Source organism: Heterodontus francisci, chromosome 12 (assembly GCF_036365525.1).
Source record: "Heterodontus francisci isolate sHetFra1 chromosome 12, sHetFra1.hap1, whole genome shotgun sequence".
In the NCBI taxonomy this organism is placed as follows: domain Eukaryota; kingdom Metazoa; phylum Chordata; class Chondrichthyes; order Heterodontiformes; family Heterodontidae; genus Heterodontus; species Heterodontus francisci.
The window spans coordinates 121,436,415-121,460,919 of record NC_090382.1 but is presented as its reverse complement, the minus strand read 5'-3'; the positions used below and the strand labels follow the sequence as shown (position 1 = coordinate 121,460,919).

Below are 24,505 nucleotides of genomic sequence, written 5' to 3'. Positions count from 1 at the left end.
AATACTGTGTGCAGTTCTGGTCGCCACATCACCAAAAGGATATGGATGCTTTGGAGAGGGTGCAGAGGAGGTTCACCAGGATGTAGCCTGGTATGGAGGGCGCTAGCTATGAAGAGAGGTTGAGTAGATTAGGATTATTTTCATTAGAAAGATGGAGGTTGAGGGGGGACCTGATTGAGGTGCACAAAATCATGAGAGGTATAGACAGGGTGGATAGCAAGAAGCTTTTTCTCAGAGTGGGGGATTCAATTACAAGGGGTCACGAGTTCAAAGTGAAAGGGGAAAAGTTTAGGGGGGATATGCATGGAAAGTTCTTTACGCAGAGGGTGGTGGGTGCATGGAACGCATTACCAGCGGAGGTGGTAGACGCGGGCACGATAGCGTCTTTTAAGATGTATCTAGACAGATACATGAATGGGCAGGAAGTAAAGAGATACAGACCCTTAGAAAATAGGCGACAGGTTTAGATAGAGGATTTGGATCGGCGTAGGCTTGGAGGGCCGAAGGGCCTGTTCCTGTGCTGTAATTTTCTTTGTTCTTTGTTCTTTGTTCAACCAAGGATGGTAACTGCTTTCCCTATTCATGCATCAAGTTTTGCATCAAGAGACAAATTGTCTGTCATCGTGGACCCAAGGTAGCAGAATTTGCTAACCACTTCCAGTGGAGTGTTATTTAGTGTGATCAGGGGTGGAGATGCAACACCTTGTCCCATGACCAGGGTTTTCTTGAAGCTTATAGGCACGGAGAACAAGTAACAGGCACGGGAGGGACAGTCCTATGGAAAGAGTAAGAGTGTATGAAACCCACAATGTCTGAATGCATCTAATCCACACTCAGACTGAAGGGTTCACCCTCGTGAGTGCTAATTCCTGGAGAGAACTTGAATGCAAAACAGCAAATAAAACTCATTCAATAACTCACCTTCACTCTCTGCCCTAAAAACAAATATTCTGTGACTTGTGACTACTTCAAACTTATTTTCCTTTGCTGCTCTTGCCATCTGTATAACGGTCAAGGGGATGACTCCTTTAGAGTATGGGTCCTAGAAAGATCGAGCATAGCTGTCAGAACATCAGCACCAGTGTAGCAAAATAAAACATTTTAAAGGGTCACAGTTCAATAAGAACATCTGCAATGATTTCAGCTGGTTGAAATTGTGTGGGTAAAATTAGCATGTCTACAGGTTAATAAACATCTCTCTTTAATGAAGGCAGTGAAGGACTAGTTAAAATCTTTTTTTCTGCTAATATTGCACATTGTGATTTTCCCAAAGGCCTTTTTAAACTTGCCATTAAATTGAGCATAAAAAATAACAAAAAGTCTCCAAACACTGCACCACCTTCACTAACTGTTAATTTTGTCTCTTTGTGTTCTCCCTCCTATCCAGAGCATGTGGGGATAACTTTGCCACCGGAGGGAAGGGGGGGGGGGGTGGTGGCAGGGAGGGGGTGTGTGAGCAAGCTGGCGGGGGGGGGTGTGGGTAAGCTGGCAGGGAGGGGGTGGGGTAAGCTGGCAGGGAGGGGGTGTGTGGGTAAGCTGGCAGGGAGGGGGTGGGGCAAACTGTCAGGGAGGATCGTCCACTTGGTGTAGAAGCTGCACTCCTAATTTCCATGGAAATAAAAATCGAGCGGGTTCCGTAATGGTCAATGGGTCACTCTACCAGTTACTGTCCAGTCTGGGGTTTGGGAATAATCCTCACTGACTGTTCCTCAGGATATAGTTCCATGGACACTGCTACATCAGCTTGCCACTTTCGGCACAGAAAGGTGAGAATTTCATGGTAGCCATGACAATAAAAGTGTGGCAAGGCAGGGTTTACATATCCACATCTTGAAAATTCCAGCAAATTCCCCTGAGTCAGAATGTTGTGGGTTCAAGCCTCAGTCCAGACACTGGAGCATGTAATCTAGGATACTGAGGGAGTGCTGCACTGTCGGTGGGGCAGTACTGAGGGAGTTTTTTTTATTCATTCATGGGATGTGGGCATCACTGGCCAGGCCAGCATTTATTTCCCATCCCTAATTGCCCTTGAGAAGGTGGTGGTGAGCGGCTTTTTTGAACCACTACAGTCCAGTTGGGGTAGGTACACCCACAGTGCCGTTAGGAAGGGAGTTCTAGGATTTTGACCCAGCGACAGTGAAGGAACGGTGATATAGTTCCAAGTCTGGATGGTGTGTGACTTGGAGGGGAACTTGCAGGTGGTGGTGTTCCCATGCATCTGCTGCCCTTGTCCTTCTAGTTGGTAGAGGTCGCGGGTTTGGAAGGTGCTGTCTAAGGAGCCTTGGTGCATTGCTGCAGTGCAACTGCTTCCACTGTGCGTCGGTGGAGGGAGTGAATGTTTGTAGATGGGGTGCCAATCAAGCAGGCTGCTTTGTCTTGGATGGTGTTGAGCTTCTTGATTGTTGTTGGAGCTGCATCCATCCAGGCAAGTGGAAAGTATCCCATCACACTCCTAACTTGTGCCTTGTAGATGGTGGACAGGCTTTGGGGAGTCAGGAGGTGAGTTACTCGCAGCAGGATTCCTAGCCTCTGACTTACTCTTGTAGCCACGGTATTTATATGGCTACCCCAGTTCAGTTTCTGGTCAATGGTAACCACCAGGATGTTGGTAGTGAGGGATTCAGCGATGGTAATGCCAGTGAATGTTAAGGGGAGATGATTAGATTCTCTCTTGTTGGAGACGGTCATTGTCTGGCACTTGTGTGGCACGAATGTCACTTGCCACTTATCAACCCAAACCTGAATGTTGTCCAGATCTTGCCGCATGCAGGCATGGATTGCTTCAGTATTTGAGGAGTCGCGAATGGTGCTGAACATTGTGCAATCATCAACAAACATTCCCACTTCTGACCTTATGATGGAGGGAAGGCCTTTGATGAAGCAGCTGAAGATGGTTGGGGCCTAGGACACTACCCTGAGGAACTCCTGCAGTGATGTCCTGGAGCTCAGATGATTGGCTTCCAAGAACCACAACCATCTTCCTTTGCGCTAGGTATGACTCCAACCAGTGCAGAGTTTTCCCCCTGATTCCCATTGAATCCAATTTTGCTAGGGCTCCTTGACACCATACTCGGTCAAATGCTGCCTTATGTCAAGGTTAGTCACTCTCACCTGACCTCTGGAATTCAGCTCTTTTGTCAATGTTTAGACAAAGGCTGTAATGAGGGCTGGAGCCCAGTGGCCATGGCGGAACACAAAGTGAGCCTTTGATAGCTTGGTCTTCAGCTGCTTGGGTCTTTCTCTCTGGAATTTCCAAACTAAACCCCTCTTCCTTTCTGTTTTTCACTCCCCCTTTAGAAATCTTCTCAAAAACTGAGTCATCACCCAAACTATGAACAAATTATGACTAAATCTCTCCTTACTTAATTCAACATCTGTTTTCCATTGGATTCTATGAACTGCCTGTTATTTTACATGAAAGGTGTTATACAAATGGAAGTTGGTTGTTCTTGCTGTATTTCTCATTGTTTCTTTGCTTTCCTATTGGCATCATTGGAATACTCCAGTTGGAGAACCCTCTGAAACTGAGTCACAGGAACAAAAGAACTGACATTCTTGCAAATAGGTTCATTGTCTTAAAGGGCAAATGCATTTTTATTTCTGAACGATTTAAAATAACATTCATTATCATTTCGAACTAAGTGTGGTATTATCTGAAATTCACGGTTCATAAATAGCTTGTTTCAAATTAGACTGCATTGGTCTTCATCCTTAAGATGAGGGTATTCACCAATCATGCATTTTCAGCTGGGAGATGTACGTGAAGGGAACGTGGGTCAGTGTTGTGGCTGCAACACGAATGCAGTGAATCTCTGAACTGTGTTCCCTTTCAGCACCACTCTCCGCGCGAGCATGGGATCAGCCAATTTATCTTCTGTCATGTTCTCTGTGGCTGTCTTACCTTCTCATTGCTGAAATACATCAGGCATTTTCCATCAAACTTCACGTAACGCCTCTGAAATACACAACTTCTAGCCCAGGAAAAGAAAACACAAAGTTCCATTAGGAGTGTTTCACTTTTTGTAGTCTTTTTCTACAATACAGTCGGTCTCATACTCGCACTGGTACCCGAGTTTGAATTAAGGCCAGCAACAGAATAAAGCTCCTCCCAACGAAAAACAATCCAAAAGCCAAATACAGAGGATATTAGAAATCTGAAATAAAAACAGAAAGTTCTGGAAATATTCAGCAGATCTGGCAGCATCTGTGGAGAGAGAGAGAGACAGAGTTACTGTTTCAGGTTGATGACCTTTCGTTAGGGTTTTGATGAAAGGTCACAGACCTGAAACATTAACTCTGTTTCTCTCTCCATAGATCTTGGCTGACTTGCTGAGTATTTCCAGCAATTGCTGTTTTCATTGAAGTTCCTCCCAAACAATGTGTAAGATTTCCTTTATTATATTGATTCAGGCTGGTTGTGTAAGGTTCAACAGCCATGACCAGCTTGCTATGCCTTACCCAAATGTTCATTTGCAACTGTGAGTCAGGCTAGGGTTTGATGGCATGCAGTTTGATCATGAGCAACTAACACAAGTAAGCCAGATCCTGTGTTCATTCAAAATCCACATTTAAACTCTCCAATAGTGGTGGCTGGACAGCAATCAAGAAAAATTTCAAAAACACAGAGCCCATTGCAACAACCTGATCTTCCAGCCCAACTTTCAGTGGCCAACTCAAAACAGATTAAAACTGGGTTCATTCTTGTCTGCATTGTACCATTTACCCAATGAACAGTTTTCTCTTTCTATTGGCTCCTAAAAGTTTCAACAAAGCTCTCTGCTGTCAGGAAGATACTGGACATGCAAAAACAAATGTTCAAGAATTGGTTAATTGTCCTTACCCCTGTGGCGAGAGTTTCTCTAACCAATCACATTTAATATTTTTTCCTTGCTCAGGCACTATGTGGAAACTTGCATACGGCGATATCGTTAGATCATCTTCTGTTTCTTCTGTGAAATAGAACAGGGGCTCAATGGTACTGATGTTGCTTGTTTGAATCTCTCCTATTGTAGAGTAGGCCATGGTGGCGTTGACTTCCATCTGTAATGGTTTCTGGCCAGGTTCTTTTTCAGAATGCATTTCCAGATGCTGCCTGTAGCAACACGTTAATAGATAGAAATGAGGAAGGAATGACAAATTGTGAAGAGCAATCCTTTTCAGCAAAATCACCCTGATGTGTAGCTGTATCTCTAAACTAAACTAAACTAAACCTTCCCTCTAGTGAAAACCATAAAGGACCACCCTTGTACAAAACCAGTACTTCAGCATCATCTGAAAACTGTGCCCATTTCTAGTCTCTCCACATAATAACTCATACAGAAGCCCTGGGAAAGATTCAAAAGAGGACCACCAGAATAATCCCAAGTTTTAAAGTCCTTAGTTAACACAATAGGCTTAGAGAACTGGGTCTTTTCAGTCTAGAAAAGTCTAGCCGTTGGGGTGCTTTAATTGGAAGTATTTCAAACAATGAAGGAACTTGACAGAATCTGCACAGACTATTAGAACTGGATAATTGGGTCGGTTAGGTAAAGCGAGGGGGTCATGTATATAAGCTATGCAAGCAGACAACTAGATTCAATGTCAGGTTTCTCTTTACACAGAGAATGTTTGATACTTCGAACAAGTTACTGGCTTGTGTAGCAAGTGCAGATTTACTATAACAGTTCGATAAAAAGATGGAGAGTCCTTTGCTGTGCCTAAAATAATTGCGTTTGTAAGGTAGGTGGGATATTGGGTACGTACCTCACGGTCACTGTGACCACCGCACCTTCCCCCACCCTCCCAAACCTGTTTTGATCAATATTAGAGGCTGGGAGTGCATTGAGGAGGAGTTTCCAATACTTTTTTCTCTGAACTGGAAGAGTGTTTTCGATCTGTTCTTTCTTGGCTCTTTCAGGAGATTACTGGTGGGTGGGATGATGTTAGGGGGTTGGATGATGCTAGGGGTGGGATGATGCTAGGGGTGGGATGATGTTTAGTTGTTCATGATTGTTTGGAACAGGCTCAGCGAACCAGCTGTTTTCTTCCTGTCCAAACACACAAACATCAAATGTGAATTCTTCTTTAGTCTTTTCATATGTTTGCATGTTCATACATTTAACAAAAATATTCTCCCCTGCAGGTCGTATCTCAGGCTGGACATGTTCCAGTAGGGTTGGCAAACGTCCAGGCTTGCCCTGGAGTGTCCAGGAATTAAAGACTAAACTCCATGTGGGAGAAGTTCATTCATGTAGCGCCGCTTCCAGCACTATGCAAATTATGCCGATTCTCCAGGTCTGGCAGTGCCGGTGGACCGCTACCCACATGGTCCGCATGACATTTCTCAATGATATCGATGAAGAGTGCTGCCCGGGAAATAAGTATCAGTAAAGGCGCTGCTTGCCCCGATGAATCAACATAGGTCTAGTGGCACTAGCAATGAGTTTCTGCCCCCCAGGACAGGGCTGTGGCCAATCCAGGTGAAAAACCAAGGGGGTGGTGGGATTAAAAAATTACTTTGTTTCGTCTTCTTTGAACTCTTCCATTTATCATTTATAAAAGTATCAGACATGGGAATAAAAACTATTGATTGACAGTGAAGAACTGGGAAACTCTCTGATTGACGTAGGACAGCGGTACACCGTGAGGATGGATATGTCAGATGACCAATGGCGGAAGTGCAGAGGCAGGGTGGCTGCAGGCAAGAGGTCATGCAGTGAAACCCCAGGAATATGTCCAATCATAGTTAGCAACCCTAAGTTCACAGGTCCTTCAGTACATTAATTATTATTCTTCATGCGAAAGCTTAGGCAGTCAATCTCACCAGACATTGTGACCACAGGGTAATTACAGCCGAGCTCAATCTCTTTCTTGCCTATACCTCCCTGGCCTACGGCACTTGTAGAGCTTCTATTAGCATCATAGAGTCATTATGGCACGGAGGGATGCCATTTGGCCCAACGGGTCCATGCTAGCTCACTGGAGAGTAATTCAATCAGTCCCACTTCCCCGTTTCATCCCCGTAACCCTGCAAGTTAATTTCCCTCAAGCGTCCATCCAATTTCCTTTAGAAATCATTGATTATCTGTGCAACCACCACCCTCGAAGGCAGCGAGTTCCAAGTCATTATCACCCGCTGCGTAAAAACGTTCTTCCTCAACCCCACCCCCCCTTATCTCACGCCCACGTCCTTAAATCTGAGTCCCCTCGTCCTTGTACCATCATATTCTCATAACCTGGCTGCTGTACAGCAGCTTAAACCATTGACTTTCCTTTTGACATTAATATGAGTGGAGGAATTGGATGCTCACACTGGCAATTTGTCTTTAATGAGATGCAGGTGGAGGGCATTAATTGGAGTCTTACTTGAGCACATATAAAGAGACACTTACTGAAACTTTGGTGTGGTTGAGTTAGTAGGGGTATGCTTGTAATGTTTCACTCTGTAAATGAATATAAGACTGAGTAAAGATTGGCTGCAGTGTCAGCCTTCACCAACTGGCTTTCTGGACTATAACATGGCAGCAGAGGCCAGTTGCTAAGCATTTTAGGAACATAGGAATATAGGACTTAGGAATAGAAGTAGGCCATTCAGCCCTTCGAGCCCGCTCTGCCATTCGATTAGATCATGGCTGATCTGGTTGTGGTCTCAACTCGACTTTCTGTCTGCCCTCCATAAGCCTTGACTCCTTGTCTATCAAAAAACTATCTAAATTAGTCTTGAATAAATAAAATGACCCAGCCCCCACTGCTTTCTGGTGAACAGAATTCCACTGACTAACAACCCTCTGAGACCTCTTATTCTTAACAATGTCCCCAGTTCTAGTTTCCCCCATAAGAGGAAACATCCTCCCACTATCCACTCTATCAAGTCCCCTCAGGACCTTGTATGTTTCAATAAGATCACAGAATCGTTACAGTGCAGAAGAGGCCATTTGGCCCATTGCGTCTGCACTGGCTCTCTGAAAGAGCATTTCCTTAGTTCCATTCCCCTGCCTTCTCCCCATAACCCAGCAGGAAGATAACCTCATTCTCTAAACTCCCATGGGTATAGGCCCAACCTGTTCAACCTTTCTTCGTAAGAACAAAGAACAGTACAGCACAGGAACAGGCCATTCGGCCCTCCAAGCCTGCACCAATCTTGATGCCTCTCTAAACTAAAACCTTCTGCACTTCCAGGGACCGTGTCCCACTATTCCCATCCTATTCATGTATTTGTCAAGATGCCTCTTAAACGTCGCTATCGTATTTGCTTCCACAACCTCCCCCGGCAGCAAGTTCCAGGCACTCACCACCCTCTGTGTAAAAAACTTGCCTCGCACATCCCCTCTAAACTTTGCCCCTCTCACCTTAAACCTATGTCCCCTCGGAACTGACTCTTCCACTCTGGGAAAAAGCTTCTGACTATCCATTCTGTCCATGCCACTCATAACTTTGTAAACCTCTATCATGTCGCCCCTCCACCTCCGTCGTTCCAGTGAAAACAATCCGAGTTTATCCAACCTCTCCTCATAGCTAATGCCCTCCAGACCAGGCAACATCCTGGTAAACCTCTTCTGTACCCTCTCCAAAACCTCCACATCCTTCTGGTAGTGTGGCGACCAGAATTGCACGCAATATTCTAAGTGTGGCCTAACTAAAGTTCTGTACAGCTGCAGCATGACTTGCCAATTTTTATACTCTATGCCCCGACCGATGAAGGCAAGCATGCCGTATACCTTCTTGACTACCTTATCCACCTGCTTTGCCACTTTCAGTGACCTGTGGACCTGTACGCCCAGATCTCTCTGCCTGTCAATACTCCTAAGGCTTCTGCCATTTACTGTATACTTCCCACCTGCATTAGATCTTCCAAAATGCATAACCTCACATTTGTCCAGATTAAACTCCATCTGCCATTTCTCCACCCAAGTCTCCAACTGATCTATATCCTGCTGTATCCTCTGACAATCCTCATCATTATCCGCAACTCCACCAACCTTTGTGTCATCCGCAAACTTACTAATCAGGCCAGCCACATTTTCCTCCAAATCATTGATTTATACTACAAACAGCAAAGGTCCCAGCACCGATCCCTGCGGAACACCACTAGGCACAGCCCTCCATTCAGAAAAGCACCCTTCCACTGCTACCCTCTGTCTTCTATGACCAAGCCAGTTCTGTATCCATCTTGCCAGCTCACCTCTGATCCCGTGTGACTTCACCTTTTGTACCAGTCTGCCATGAGGGACCTTGTCAAAGGCTTTACTGAAGTCCATATAGACAACATCCACTGCCCTTCCTTCATCAATCATCTTCGTCACTTCCTCAAAAAACTCAATCAAGTTAGTGAGACACAACCTCCCCTTCATAAAACCATTCTGCCTCTCGCTAATAAGTCCATTTGTTTCCAAATGGGAGTAAATCCTGTCTCGAAGAATCCTCTCCAATAATTTCCCTACCACTGACATAAGGCTCACCGGCCTATAATTTCCTGGATTATCCTTGCTACCCTTCTTGAACAAAGGAACAACATTGGCTATTCTCCAGTCCTCTGGGACCTCACCTGTAGCCAATGAGGATACAAAGATTTCAGTCAAGGCCCCAGCAATTTCCTCCCTTGCCTCCTTCAGTATTCTGGGATAGATCCCATCAGGCCCTGGGGACTTATCTACCTTAATGCTTTGCAAGACGCCCAACACCTCCTCCTTTTTGATAACGACATGACCCAGACTATCTCCCTTCCCGAGACTCATCATCCACCAAGTCCTTCTCTTTGGTGAATACTGATGCAAAGTACTCATTTAGTACCTCTCCCATTTCCTCTGGCTCCACGCAGAGATTCCTTTCTCTATCCTTGAGTGGGCCAACCCTTTCCCTGGTTGCCCTCTTGCTCTTTATATACGTATAAAAAGCCTTGGGATTCTCCTTAATCCTGTTTGCCAATGACTTTTCATGACCCCTTTTAGCCCTCCTGACTCCTTGCTTAAGTGCCTTCCTACTTTCTTTATATTCCTCAAGGGATTCGTCTGTTCCTCGCCTTCCAGCCCTTACGAATGCTTCCTTTTTCTTTTTGACCAGGCTCACAATATCCCTCATTATCCAAGGTTCCCGAAACTTGCCAAACTTATCCTTCTTCCTCACAGGAACATGCTGGTCCTGGATTCTAATCAACTGACGTTTGAAAGACTCCCACATGTCAGATGTTGATAAGCCCTTCATCCCTGGAATTAGTCGAGTGAATCTTCTCTGAACTGCTTCAAATGCAATTATATCCTTTTTCAAATAAATCGACCAAAACTGTACACAGTACTCCAGATATGGTCTCACCACAGTCCTATACACCTACATTTTATTCTCAATTCCCCTTGCAATTCTACCTGCCTTCCTAATCACTTGCTATACCTGCATACTAACCTTTTGTGATTCATGTACCAGGACATCCAGATCCCTCTGTACCACCGAGTTCTGTAATCTCTCTCCATTTAAATAGTATGCAGCTTTTCTGTTCTTCCTGCCACACTTTCCCACATCAATCTCCAACTGCCACATTTTTGCCCACTCACTTAACCTATCTATATCCTTTTGTAGATTCTTTACCTCCTCTCGATAACTTACTTTCCTTCCTATCTTGGTGTCATCGGCAAATTTAGCTGCCATACATTCGGTCTCTTCATCCAAGTCATTGAAATAAATTGTAAATAGTTGAGGCCCCAGCACTGTTCCTTGTGGATCAGTTACAGCTTGCCTAACCGAAAAAGACCATTCATCCCTACTCTCTACTTCTTGTGAGCTAACCAGTCCTTTATCCATGCTAATATGGCTTGGTCATGTGAGTCGCATGGAAGATGGCAGGATCCCCAAAGACACATTGTACAGCAAGCTCGCCACTGGTATCAGACCCACCGGCCGTCCATGTCTCCGCTTTAAAGACGTCTGCAAACACGACATAAAGTCCTGTGACATTGATCACAAGTCGTGGGAGTCAGTTGCCAGCGATCGCCAGAGCTGGCGGGCAGCCATAAAGGCGGGGCTAAAGTGTGGCGAGTCGAAGAGTCTTAGCAGTTGGCAGGAAAAAAGACAGAGGCGCAAGGGGAGAGCCAACTGTGTAACAGCCCCGTCAAACAAATTTTTCTGCAGCACCTGTGGAAGAGCCTGTCACTCTAGAATTGGCCTTTATAGCCACTCCAGGCGCTGCTCCACACACCACTGACCACCTCCAGGCGCTTACCCATTGTCTCTCGAGATAAGGAGGCCAAAGAAAGATGTTACCCCCTACACCATGTGCTCTTGTCTTGTGTCGAGGTATCTTTTGAAGAGGTGATACAGATGTTAGAGTGGACTCTCCCACAGCTGGAAAAGTAATCTTGAAAATCTTTCTGGCTCTTTTGGGCCAGACATTCATGGAAGTGTAGATCAAATGACATAAAAGCTGCTTTTCTACAGGATGACACAAAGAGAAGAGCTTCTGAAACCACCCAAAGAGGTAGCAGATACAAAAGAGAAAGTATGGAAATTAAACAAATGTGTCTACGGCCTGAATGATGATTCAGTGGTCATACCAGTGGTACTACTCGGTGAGATCTGTTTGGCTGAAAATAGGTTTGTTCAACTAAAAGCAGATCTCACAATATTTTATTGGTGTCATGAAGGAAAACTTTCAGAGATCTTCGAGAAGCACACTGATAATTTCTGATGGGGTGGTACTGTGGAAGTTGAGAAATGTGTTATTAATAAGATTAGATAGAATTTAAAATTGGAGCCAGGCTTCTGGGACTTTTAAATATATTGGTTCAGATGTTAAGCAGAGTAGGTCTGCAATAACTTTAAATCAACAATCCTATTTAGAGTGTTACTCCCACCCTGGTTAATTGTAATAGGTTGTCACTGGAAGATAATGTTACATTTGAAAAAGAGACAGAGCGACTGTGAAGTTTGATTGATCAGTTGAACTGGCTCAGTGCTCAGACTAAACCAGATGCTAGTTTTGATGCGTTGGAGTTAAGTACTCCGATGAAACTCCCTAAAGAAGAGAATGCTTTAAGGGGAAATAAAACATTGAAAAAATTAAATCTAGACAATGCGTACTTATGTTCCCATCCTTAGGTGATCCAAAGAACATGAAACTCACCATTTTTAGTGATGCTTCACATGCTAATCTTGCTGATGGGTATTCAAGTGCAGCTGGTTTATCAATATTTCTGATGGGTGAAATAGGAAATATTGTTCTTTAGCTTGGGAAGCTAAGAAAATAAAAAGGATTGTTAAAAGTACTTCAGCTGCCAAAACGTTGGCTATCCTAGAGGCAGTGGATAACTGAGATTCTATACAAGGGATGTACAGAAGAAAGAATACCCAGTCAATGTTATGTAGATAATTGTTCCTTGTGGGGTAACATACACTCCACAAAAAGTGTGAGCTGGGTTTTGTGGGCTCCCTTGAGGTGTTGCCAGAGGCAGGGTGGGCCCATAGAACACAAAGGGAGATGGGGGGAATCTCTTTCAGTTCTCTGCTGCACAAGTTGAAATGTAGAATTCAGAACACAGCACCTTCTTTGGCTTTTACTGGATTTCTCACAACTCTCAGCTGGACAGGCTTTCATGATGTTTGTTCTGATTCTTTCCTCTCTCTCCAAAGCGCTACTCTTTATGGTCAAAATTGTGTCCCTGTTGGGAGACACAGATCCCCCCGTCTGTGGTGACTGACAATGGCCCAGGATGTGACTACTTCATACCTTCTTTATTTCAGAAGAACCCATTCAATTCAAAATATTATTTTGATGGGTTCAGGATGGGCATAATTGATACCTCTTAGCTTGGAATGTATCCTTTTGTCCTGAACAAACAGTAAGGCAGTTTGAAAATACAATTTCACCTTTGGTGGCCATTTTGCAGCACATTGCCCACTTTTTAAAGGAAAAGTCAATTTTTTCATAACTCTTCAGTTTGGGTTCTGTATTTCAATTGCTGCACATCACGTGCATGACAGTACACGCAAGTTATTAACTGTCAGATTGTATAAGCATTTCATTTTATGAAAACAAAGACATTGTTAGGGCTCCTAGAGGAGGGGGTGTCTCACAATGTAATGCTTTGTACAGAATATGGAAGTTTGTATATTTGATTTGTTTTGAAATGTTTTGCATCCAAGTTTTATTTAAAGAGAAATAAAAGCGTCAGTTAATTGTATACCAATTGTGTTTAATTGTGTGCAGTTGGTGGGCATTAATTGGGGTTTTACTTGATCACATTTAAAAAGACATTTATTAAAACTGTGATGTGGTTGAGTTAGGAGGTGTACGCTTGTAATGTTCCACTCTGTAAGTAAATATAAAACTGAGTAAAGATTGGCTCCAGTATCATCCTTCACCAACTGGCTTTTTGGACTATAACATAATTTAATGATTCATTTTTTCTTTCAACTGATGTTGTTCCTTCCCCTGTTTGCATTGTATTGGGAATCTATCACCATCACAAAGCTGTTCTTGGGATGATAAAGAGACAGGAGTCCATGAACTCAAATCTGCGTTCAACATTTTACATGATGTTGACAAAAAACTACATCAGAAGGGCAGCCAATCAATGCGAATCTATTGATCAAAACAATTATGAATGGGGGATTTGTGCATGGAGAGAAGATATATATGGCAATGTTCAGTTTTCAATTGAAAGATTAATTATCAGGAACTTTGAGTATTTTGTTTCCTACTTAACAATAATGACTACACTTCAAAAGTGCCTCATTGGCTCTGAAACACATTGAAATATCTTGAGGTTGCTCCAGTATTGGCAGCTGTGCCTTCAGCTGCCAAGGCTCTAAGCTCTGGACCTCCCTCCCTAAACCTCTCCACCTCTCTTTACTCCTTTAAGATGGTAATTATAACCTCTCTGACCAAGCTTTTGCTCAACGATCGATATCTCTATTCATGGCTCGGGATTAATTTTTTTTTAATAATACTTCTGAGAAGCATCTTGGGATGTTTTATTTTGTTAAATGAGCTTTATGAATGCAAACACAGGAAATGCTGGGAATACTCGGCAGATCAGGCAGTACCTGTGAAGAGAAAAGCAGAGTTAATGTTTCAGGTATTCCCAGCATTTTCTGTTTTTGTTTCAGATTTTCAGCATCTGCAGCATTTTGCTTTTCTATATAAATAAAAGTTGTTGTTGTTGCCATCATGAAAGGCACTATATAAATGCAGGTCTTTCTTTTTTCTTTATTTCAATTGAGCTCAACAGAGTACAGCTGGTATCTATGATAGCCGCATTTACAACAACAACAAATTGCACTTATGTAGCACCTCTCGTGCAGAACATCTCAGAGCACTTCATATTGGGGAAGAGTAGATGGTGTCAGAAGGACAAAGGATGAATTAAATGGGGTTGGGGAGAGTGGAAGGGCAAAGGCCTATGAAAATAAACTCTTTTCAACAAAGAAATGGAGTGGGGACTTGGCGAAGGTTTTTTTGATGAGAACGTTCCATTGATCAACTGAAGCCCTGTTTGGTCAAGAATTTCTGGTTTGCAAAATGTGATGTCACATGAGGCAGATTACCATCATCAAAAGAATGCTAAAAATTTGGATCAGGAGCCAGAAATTCCTCTTGACAAAATGCAATTGTGCAATGCTGTGAATACTGTCAGAAACTGTATTGAAGATTCTAGCTAGTAGATTAAATCATGCCAGTATTGGTTGGTATGATCCAGTGATTGTTTTTCCTGTATCAACTATTTTTGTTAAGATCACATACTTAAAATAGCCTCAGAACAATGGTCTTGTACTAAGAGCTCTCATCCTTCACACAGCCAACCTTTAGCACCATCACATAATGATTCTCTGAGCAACTCTACCTCGCAGTGTACAAGTAACTTAGTCAGTTATACTACCAAGATACTTCATAAATAGGACTGAGGTGGAGCTGTATTAACACATAGGCCTAATGGCTCCACACAAAAATGGGGGCCACACCAGGGACCCTGTGTCAATAAGTATTGCATAGCATATTGCGATATGATTTAAGTTCCATTTAAGCATAGTGTCTAGAATTGGCCTTTATAGCCACTCCAGGCACTGCTTCATAAACCACTTACCACCTCCAGGCACTTACCCATTGTCTCTCGAGACAAGGAGGCCAAAGAAAAAGAAGAAGAAGAAGCATAATGTATTGTGCTGTGATTTGCTTTATTATTAATGCAATGTGTAAACTTTCCACAGGCCCTATTTCTCATACATTTTACTAGACCGTTGTGTTTTAATGCATTGTTGGATTTATGTGGGTCTCCCAGATGTTCTCAGTTCCCAGGGCCCCTCAAAGTTTTATTCCAACTCGGACTGAGATACGTGTACTTGTTTACGCTTTCCTTCAATTTTAAACTGGTTAGGCTCCCATGGATCAACACACAAGTAACTAGTAACATTGTTTTTGGAATAAAAACAGAAAATGCTGGAAATACTCAGCAGATCTGGCTGGAGAGAGAAACAGAGTTAATGGGTTGGATTTTGTGCGGCCCCATAAGGTGGGATTGAAGGTAGGGTAGCACCGAGTATCACTAAGGGTGGCGGGGGGTGCAGTGGGGCAAAGGGCCCATCGCCTCTCCGTGACTCAGCCATCGTTCCAAGAGTGGGATAGGCCTATGCTGGCCTTCCCAGCCAGAGGGCAATTGAGGCCCTTAAGTGGCCTATTAATGGCCTCTTCTCACCAGCACTGGGATCTTACCAGCGGCAGGGGGGAATCTGCCACGTAATGAGGACACCTTGTAAAATGAGGCACAATCACTACGGGCTCATGGGAGGGGGGTCCCTCCTCCTTGGGCAATTCATGGCCCACAGAGGACCCCCACCAGGAACCAATGTACCCTGGAACCCGCCCCCTCCCCAGGACCCCCTTGCCGGGGTCTTCCAGACTGGCGCCAGACATCGCCTCACTTACCTGTTCTCGGGGGTTTCACCGCTGGGCCTGGGTCCGAGGCCTCTGCTGTACTGGCAGTGGCCATGGCTCCCGGTGATGCTGGCCTCTAACTGGCAGCTCATGAAGGCAAGATCCCGGTCTTTAAAGGGACGGGGATTCTGCCTCCTGATTCTTTCATTTTAAAAGAGCAGACGATCTCTCCAGGTGGGGTAGGGTGGGGCGTGGCACGAAACAGTAGAGGTGGGGTTCTCACTGCTTCTTTGGCCCAGTGCCGGGAGCCCCGCCTCCAGCCCAACCTTTCAGATCTGTGACCTTTCATCACAATCAGTTCTGGTGAAAGGTCGCAGACCTGAAACATTAACTCTGTTTCTCTCTCCACAGATGCTGCCAGACCTGCTGAGTATTTCCAGCACTTTCTGTTTTTATTTCTGATTTCCAGCATCTGCAGTATTTTGCTTTTATAACATTGTTCTTGATCAGCCATCTTTTATTTGTTATCAGAGGCCAGTGTCTGTGTTATTTTTAACTCATTCACAAGATGTGGGCGTCACTGGCAAAGCTACCATTTAGTACCCAGCCCTAACTGCCTTTGCGACAACTTTTCATCTTGTAGATGGTCACATTAATCGTTTTTGGGAACCTGGACATCTCACACTATGCCATTCTAAAACTCATCTGTGACTTCTATTGGACGAATGGAGAATTTCATCAGTTTTTTGCAGGACAAAAAGTAAGTCTTTGCTCAATTGAAATGTAATTAGCAATTGACTATGTCAAACATTTTTCGTAACTTCAAAAAGAACGTCTTTCTATTTGTGAAAGCTGAAGTTCATAGTGAGGAATAATGCTTCTGGATTTTCCTTCAGATGTTTTATTCAATGTCCTCAGTACAGATGAAGCAATACAGTCCAAATGAATGTCCACTTGGCTCTGGATAGCCATCGAATGGAGGGCCATTTGTTCCTCTACACTGAATATTGGGACCCAGTGTTTCCAGATCCAGAACCATGAAATACTCTGGAAGCCTTTGTTCTCTCTATAAATATGGAAGCTGTAAACCAGCTCCCAAAGAGTAAAGAAATAACTGCAGATGCTCAAGGTGAAGACAAAATATTAGAGACTTCCCCTGCCTCTAACATACCTCATCAGCTTGAATGTGATGGGAAGGCAACGCTTGTGTTCCTCCACAGCTAAGGCCCTGCAATAGACTGCTTCTACGACATGCAGTCATGGATGTACTGCAATTTCTTCTAGTTGAATGTTGATAAGACCAAAGCCATCAGCTTCGGCCCCCTACCACAAACTTAATACTTTTTCATTGATTCCATCCTTCTCTCTGGCCAGATTCAGGCTGAACCAAACTGTTCACAACATCGATATCCTATTTGAGCCAAAGCTGAGCATTTGGACCATCTCATCTCCATCACAAAGACCATCTACTTCCACCTCCTTAACATTTAAATTCTCTCCAGGACAGCCTGTCATCCTCCACCCTCATTTAAAATTCTGTTATTCGTATCTCTCACATACCTAGTCCTGCTCACATATCACCCCTGTCCTTGATAAAGTACATGGGCTCCTGGTGCATTCACATCTCAAATTCAACATTTTTATCCATGCATTTAAATCACTTCATGCCCTTGTTCCTCCCTATCTCTGTAACATCTCCCTGTGCCTTCAGCTATCTAGGCCCCAGGCTTTGAAATTCCCACTCCTAACCCCTTCTTCTCCCTCTTATTAAGACTGTCCTTAAAAGCCACTTCTTTGACCAAGCTCTTGGTCACTTCTTGAAAAATTTGCTTCTTTGTCTCAACATCCTTTTTTTATTAATATGCTTCTGTGAAGCATCTTGGGAAATTTTCGACGTTAAATGTGTTGTATGAAAGCAAGTTGTTGTTGTTACTGTTGTTAACAGCTTGTTGTCCTCATCAACTATAGTGAGCCCAAGGTCACTATTAGTGATTTGATCTCCCTCAGTATCCAACATCAACAAGACCAGAGTGTCCCTTCAACAATGGCCACTTCTGGCGTTATCTTTTAAAGAGGCACAATAGTCTTCAGTCCCTAACTAAGATGACCTTTAAAAATTGACCAGATGACAGACGTTAATTTACATGTACGGTGTATTTCCTTTAGAGTGTGGTACAGGAAATTGTGATATGTAAAATATTGCTCAGACTAATTATCTGTAAGGAGCATTGTTGGACTGGTGATTTGGGAGGTGGAAGTCAAGGCAAAGAATCCAAAATGACTTTCACTAGCTGTCCATCAGCAGGTTTATCTAAACCAGGAAACAAATAGAACACTGAGTGGCCCAGGAATGACGTGACCAGCCTTCGTCAGACACTTTAGTAGAAGACATGTACAGCAATTGTCATGCAGACCGGAAGTGCCACGATACAATACTCATGGACTAACTCTGAAGAGTTATGAAAAACTGACTTTGTCTTTAAAAAAATTGAACCTTTATTTTAAAAAGTGAACATGGTCCAAAATGGCCACCAAACAAAGGGGATTGGCCTTTTGTGAATTCAAACAGTCTGACAAAGACAAAGGACAAATCTTTGAAGCCAAAAGGTGCGAATGAAACCCGTCTTACACCTATCTTAAAACATTGCAGAATTGAATGTCTTCTTCTGAAACAAAGGAGGTGTGAAGTAGCCATGGTCTGGGCCATTGTGCAATCACTATGGGGAAGAGATGAGAATGTCTCCTACCAGGAGGTGAGATGTGACACAGTTTTACCTTGAAAAAAGACAGCGAGAGAGAGAGAGAGAGAGAGAGAGAGACTAACCCTGGAAGGTGAAACTACTTGTTACAGCTTGAGTTCCAGTGCCCTGCTGAAAAACTCCGACATCGACAAGGACAATAGTCCTCGGGTGAAGGTGCTAAATTGGGGGAAGGCTTAATTATAACAATATTAGGCAGGAACTGAAGAATTTCGATTGGGGGCGGCTGTTTGAGGGTAAATCAACATCTGACATGTGGGAGTCTTTCAAACATCAGTTGATTAGAATCCAGGGCCAGCATGTTCCTGTGAGGAAGAAGGATAAGTTTGGCAAGTTTCGGGAACCTTGGTTAACGCGGGATATTGTGAGCCGAGTCAAAAAGAAAAAGGAGCATTCGTAAGGGCTGGAAGGCTAGAAACAGACGAATCCCTTGAGGAATATAAAGACAGTAGGAAGGAACTTAAGCAAGGATTCAGGAGGGCTAAAAGGGGTCATGAAAGGTTATTGGCAAACAGGATTAAGGATAATCCCAAGGCTTTTTATACATATATAAAGAGCAAGAGAGTAACTAGGGAAAGGGTTGGGCCACTCAAGGACAGAGAAGGGAATCTATGTGTGGAGCCAGAGGAAATGGGCGAGGTACTAAATGAGAACTTTGCATCAGTATTCACCAAAGAGAATGAGCCTAGGGATGATGAGCCTAGGGAAGGGAGTGTAGATAGTCTCAGTCATCTCATTATCAAAAAGGAGGAGGTGTTGGGTGTCTTGCAAAGCATTAAGGTAGATAAGTCCCCAGGGCCTGATGGGATCTACCCCAGAATACTAAGGGAGGCAAGGGAAGAAATTGCTGGGGCCTTGACTGAAATCTTTGCATCCTCATTGGCTACAGGTGAGGTCCCAGAGGACTGGAGAATAGCCAATGTTGTTCCTTTGTTTAAGAAGGGTAGCAAGGATAATCCAGGAAATTATAGGCCGGTGAGCCTTACATCAGTGGTAGGGAAATTATTAGAGAGGATTCTTCGGGACAGGATTTACTCCCATTTGGAAACAAATGGACTTATTAGCGAGAGGCAGCATGGTTTTGTGAAGGGGAGGTTGTGTCTCACTAATTTGATTGAGTTTTTTGAGGAAGTGACAAAGATGATTGATGATGGAAGGGCAGTGGATGTTATCTATATGGACTTCAGTAAAGCCTTTGACAAGGTCCCTCATGGCAGACTGATACAAAAGGTTAAGTCACATGGGATCAGAGGGGAGCTGGCAAGATGGATACAGAACTGGCTTGGTCATAGAAGACAGAGGGTAGCAGTGGGAGGGTGCTTTTCTGAATGGAGGGATGTGACTAGTGGTGTTCCACAGGGATCAGTGCTGGGACCTTTGCTCTTTCCAGTATATATAAATGATTTGGAGGAAAATGTAGCTGGTCTGATTAGTAAGTTTGCGGACGACACAAAAGTTGGTGGAGTTGCGGACAGTGATGAGGATTGTCAGAGGATACAGCAGGATATAGATCGGTTGGAGACTTGGGCGGAGAAATGGCAGATGGAGTTTAATCTGGACAAATGTGAGGTAATGCATTTTGGAAGGTCTAATGCAGGTGGGAAGTATACAGTAAATGGCAGAACCCTTAGGAGTATTGACAGGCAGAGAGATCTGGGCGTACAGGTCCACAGGTCACTGAAAGTGGCAACGCAGGTGGATAAGGTCGTCAAGAAGGCATACCGCATGCTTGCCTTCATCGGTCGGGGCATAGAGTATAAAAATTGGCAAGTCATGCTGCAGCTGTACAGAACCTTAGTTAGGCCACACTTAGAATATTGCGTGCAATTCTGGTCGCCACACTACCAGAAGGACGTGGATGCTTTGGAGAGGGTACAGAATAGGTTTACCAGGATGTTGCCTGGTCTGGAGGGTATTAGCTATGAGGAGAGGTTGGATAAACTCGGATTGTTTTCACTGGAACGACGGAGGTGGAGGGGCGACATGATAGAGGTTTACAAAGTTATAAACGGCATGGACAGAGTGGATAGTCAGAAGCTTTTTCCCAGGGTGGAAGAGTCAGTTACGAGGGGACATAGGTTTAAGGTGCGAGGGGCAAAGTTTAGAGGGGATGTGCGAGGCAAGTTCTTTACACAGAGGGTGGTAAGTGCCTGGAACTTGTTGCCGGGGGAGGTGGTGGAAGCAGGTACCATAGAGATGTTTAAGAGGCATCTTGACAAATACATGAATAGGATGGGAATAGAGGGATACGGTCCCCAGAAGTGCAGAAGTTTTTAGTTTAGGCAGGCATCAAGATCGGCGCAGGCTTGGAGGGCCGAATGGCCTGTTCCTGTGCTGTACTGTTCTTTGTTCTTTGTACAGTCTACAACAGTGAGAGCTGGAAGAAACCCACCATGTTCAACAGAAACGTCACAGAATCATAGAAAGCCTTCCACAAATCACTTTAAATCTATGCCCGCTAGTCATTGAACTCTCAGCAAAGTGTCTGACGAAGGCTGGTCACGTCATTCCTGGGCCACTCAGTGTTATATTTGTTTCCTGGTTTAGATAAACTTGCTGATGGACAGCTAGTGAAGGTCACTTTGGACAGACTCTACACCTCCACTCAATCCAGGTCCCTCAAAATATTGTACATTTCAATCAGATCTCCCCTCAGCCTTCTCTGTTCCAAGGTGAACAACCCCAGCCTATCCAACCTTTCCTCATAGCTACAATTTTCCAGTCCTGGCAACATCCTCATACATCTCCTCTGTACCCTCTCCAGCGCAATTACATCCTTTCTGTAATGAGGTGACCAGAACTGCACACAGTACTCAAGTTGTGGCCTAACCAATGAGTTATACAGTTCCAGCATTACCTCCTTCTTCTTGTATTCTACACCTCGGCTAATAAAGGAAAGGATTCCATATGCTTCCTTCACCACCTTATCGACCTGTCCTGCTACCTTCAGGGATCTGTGGACATTCACTCCAAGGTCTCTCACTTCCTCTACACTACTCAGTATTTTCCCATTAATCGTGTATTCCTTTGCTTTGTTTGACCTCCCCAAATGCATCACCTCACACTTCTCTGGTTTGAATTCCATTTGCCACTTTTCTGCCCATCTGACCAGACCATCAATATCTTCCTGCAGCCTACAGCTATCCTCCTCGTGATCTACCACACGGCCAATCTTTGTGTCATCTGCAAATGTCTTGATCATGCCCCCTACATTTACGTCCAAATCATTAATATATACCACAAAAAGCAGGGGACTCAGTACTGAGCCCTGAGGAACGCCACAGGAAACAGCCCTCCAGTCGCTAAAACACCCGTCAACAATTACCCTTTGTTTCCTGCCACTGAGCCAATTTTGTATCCACCTTGCTGCATTTCCCTGGGTCCCATGGGAATTTATTTTATTTATTATCAAGCAAGAGAGAAATCTACAATCATCGCAGGTCTGCATCCATCTGGAACTTGATTCGTTCGGGATAAGACGTATTGATCAATAAAAAATTGACTTTGTTTTTTAAAACCTACAAGAAACCCTGTCACTGTCTGTTAATTTGAGAAATAAAACACCAAAGGGCTAAACGCTAATATAAATACACTTGCTGCGGTCAGCTGGGAAGTTGAAATTTGGGAACCACCCATGTCACACCACATGGCTGCAACACAAGGGAAACCAAACTGAAAAAGAAAAGCAAGAAACTCTTGTATTTATATAGCACACTTCACGTCCTCAGGATGACCCAAAGCATCTTAGAGGCGAGTGATACCACTGAGCCATGGCTAGCACCTAGACATCAGGGGGGATGGTGGCATAGTGCTGATGTCACTGGGCTAGTAATCCAGAGGCCCAGGCTAATGCCCTGGGAACACGGGTTCAAATCCCACCATGGCAGCTGGTGGAATTTAAATTCAATTAATTAATAAAAACAATCTGGAATTGAAAGCTAGTCTCTGTAATGGTGCCATGAAACTAGCATTGATTGTCAGAAGAACACTAATGCCGTTTAGGGAAGGAAATCTGCTGTCCTTACCTGGTCTGGCCTACATGTGACTCCCGACTCTTAAATGCCCTCTGAAATGGCCCAGCAACTCAATCAGTTGTCAAGGGCAGTTACGGATGGGCAACAAATGCTGGCCTTGCCAGTGACACCCACGTCCCATGAAAGAATAAAAGTCAAGTGAAGAGGTGTCATGTACCTGTAATGTCTGAGACAGATACAGCAGCAATTTCAGTATATTATGTATATCAATTAATTTGGGCCCATGCTGGTACAGATTAGGAGCCTCCCATTTGATGCTGGTTAAAAGGGGAAATTGAGCACTGGTAGCAGTAATGGAAGAGAGGTTAGGTATACTGTCCTATTTTGCACTATTACCACTCAGCTGCAGGAATGCCACAGAGCCATTTGTTAGGGTCTTAGGGTGACAGTGTAAAGGGACAGCAGGCCTTGATGTTTTCTATAGACTTTGTGCAGAGGTAGAACAAAGTGAAACTGATAGCCTGTGAGATTGGCAAACCAGATAATGATAAATTTAACTTTAGGCATGAAAAATGTGTTCATGTAGAATTCAGTCCGAAGTAAAGCCACAGAGAAAACATTTCCTATACATCCCCCATCAAGACTGACATCTCGATCAGTCACCCTCTCTTCATCTGAGGCCTGACATTTCCATTTATAATCAAAGAATTGACTGTTCGTCAAGATTAACAAACTGCTGACATAATGAAGAGAACGCATCTTTGTGCAATTTACAATCCTTGAGAATATATCGTCAGCCGCTCTGAATACCTGCAATCGTGACTCTTTCACAAGTAGCTAATAACTGCATTAAGCTTTATTCATCCAAACAGGGAGTGGGTAATTGTAGTTGCAAATGTCTGACCTGTGAAATTCTGACTTACCTTTCAGGATAGTTTAGTGTTTGAGACCTGTAAGTGCTGAGGTCAACTGAAAGAATCCTGATTTCCTCGTTCAGAGATAGTCTGACATGTAGCACAAACACAAATAGTCATCTGCGAATGTTAGCTGTGGGAACTGGAACTGAGCTCTGCCTACATAAAACCTGTAGATATCCCGATGGCTGGAGAATCTCAAACACAATCTCAAGACAAAGCATCAGTCAGTTAGGACTGAGATAAGGAAAAAGTTCTTCACTCAGAGGGTTGTGAATCTTTGGAATTCTCTACCCCAGATGGCTGTGGATGGTCAGTCATTGAGTCTATTCAAGGCTGGAATCAACAGATTTTTGTACCCTAAGGCAGTCAAGGGACAGTGTGGGAAAATGGAGTTGAGGTCAAAGATCAGCCTTGATCTTACTGAATGGCGCAGCAGGCTCGAGGGCCACTCCTACTCCTATTTCTTGTGTTCTAATAGACACCCTTCTCTCCTGGTGCTGGAGAAGGTGGAAGAGCAGCCTGCAGTCCAGTCCAGGGCAAATGTCCAAAATTATTGCTACCTTGTGGCATTTGTCAGGACTTTGTCCTGGGAAGGGACCTGACCATGGATCAGACAGGAGAAGGCAGGAAGCACCAACCAGTGATAGAAAATTACCCAGCCACAACAAAGGAAACAACTGGCAGATGACCTCAGCGTGGCACTGGTGGAGTCACAACAGCGTGATGTCACCATCTGTCAGGGTATTATTGGCACAATCTCCCCACTGTGTGACTGAAGAAAGGAAGGAACTTTTATATTGTGCCTATCTCGACCTTAAGACATCTTAAAGTGCTTTACTGCCAATGAAGTACCTTTTGAAGTGTAGTCACTGTTGCAATGGAGGGAAATAAAGTGTTCAAAAATGATAAAGAAGGGGAAAAGGAAGGTGGGATGTCAGTACTGATTAGGGAAGACATTGTGGTGATGGAAAGAGGGGATGTCTTTGAGGGGGCAAGGACAGAATCCATTTGGTTAGAGTT

The 24,505-nt window shown here is 43.9% G+C and overlaps 1 protein-coding gene across 10 annotated transcripts in view; it reads right to left on the bottom strand.

The window, feature by feature from the left end:
• arap3 (ArfGAP with RhoGAP domain, ankyrin repeat and PH domain 3) overlaps nucleotides 1–24,505 on the bottom strand; it is a 613,394-nt gene that overhangs the window by 281,638 nt on the left and 307,251 nt on the right. For all 10 annotated transcript variants that reach the window (XM_068044105.1, XM_068044114.1, XM_068044106.1 and 7 more), the window contains 3 exons: nucleotides 4,841–5,092; nucleotides 3,902–3,971; nucleotides 922–1,042 (listed from right to left, as the gene is read on the bottom strand). In XM_068044105.1, the coding sequence (XP_067900206.1) occupies nucleotides 922–1,042; nucleotides 3,902–3,971; nucleotides 4,841–5,092 (443 nt within the window). The remainder of the gene's footprint in view (nucleotides 1–921; nucleotides 1,043–3,901; nucleotides 3,972–4,840; nucleotides 5,093–24,505) is intronic.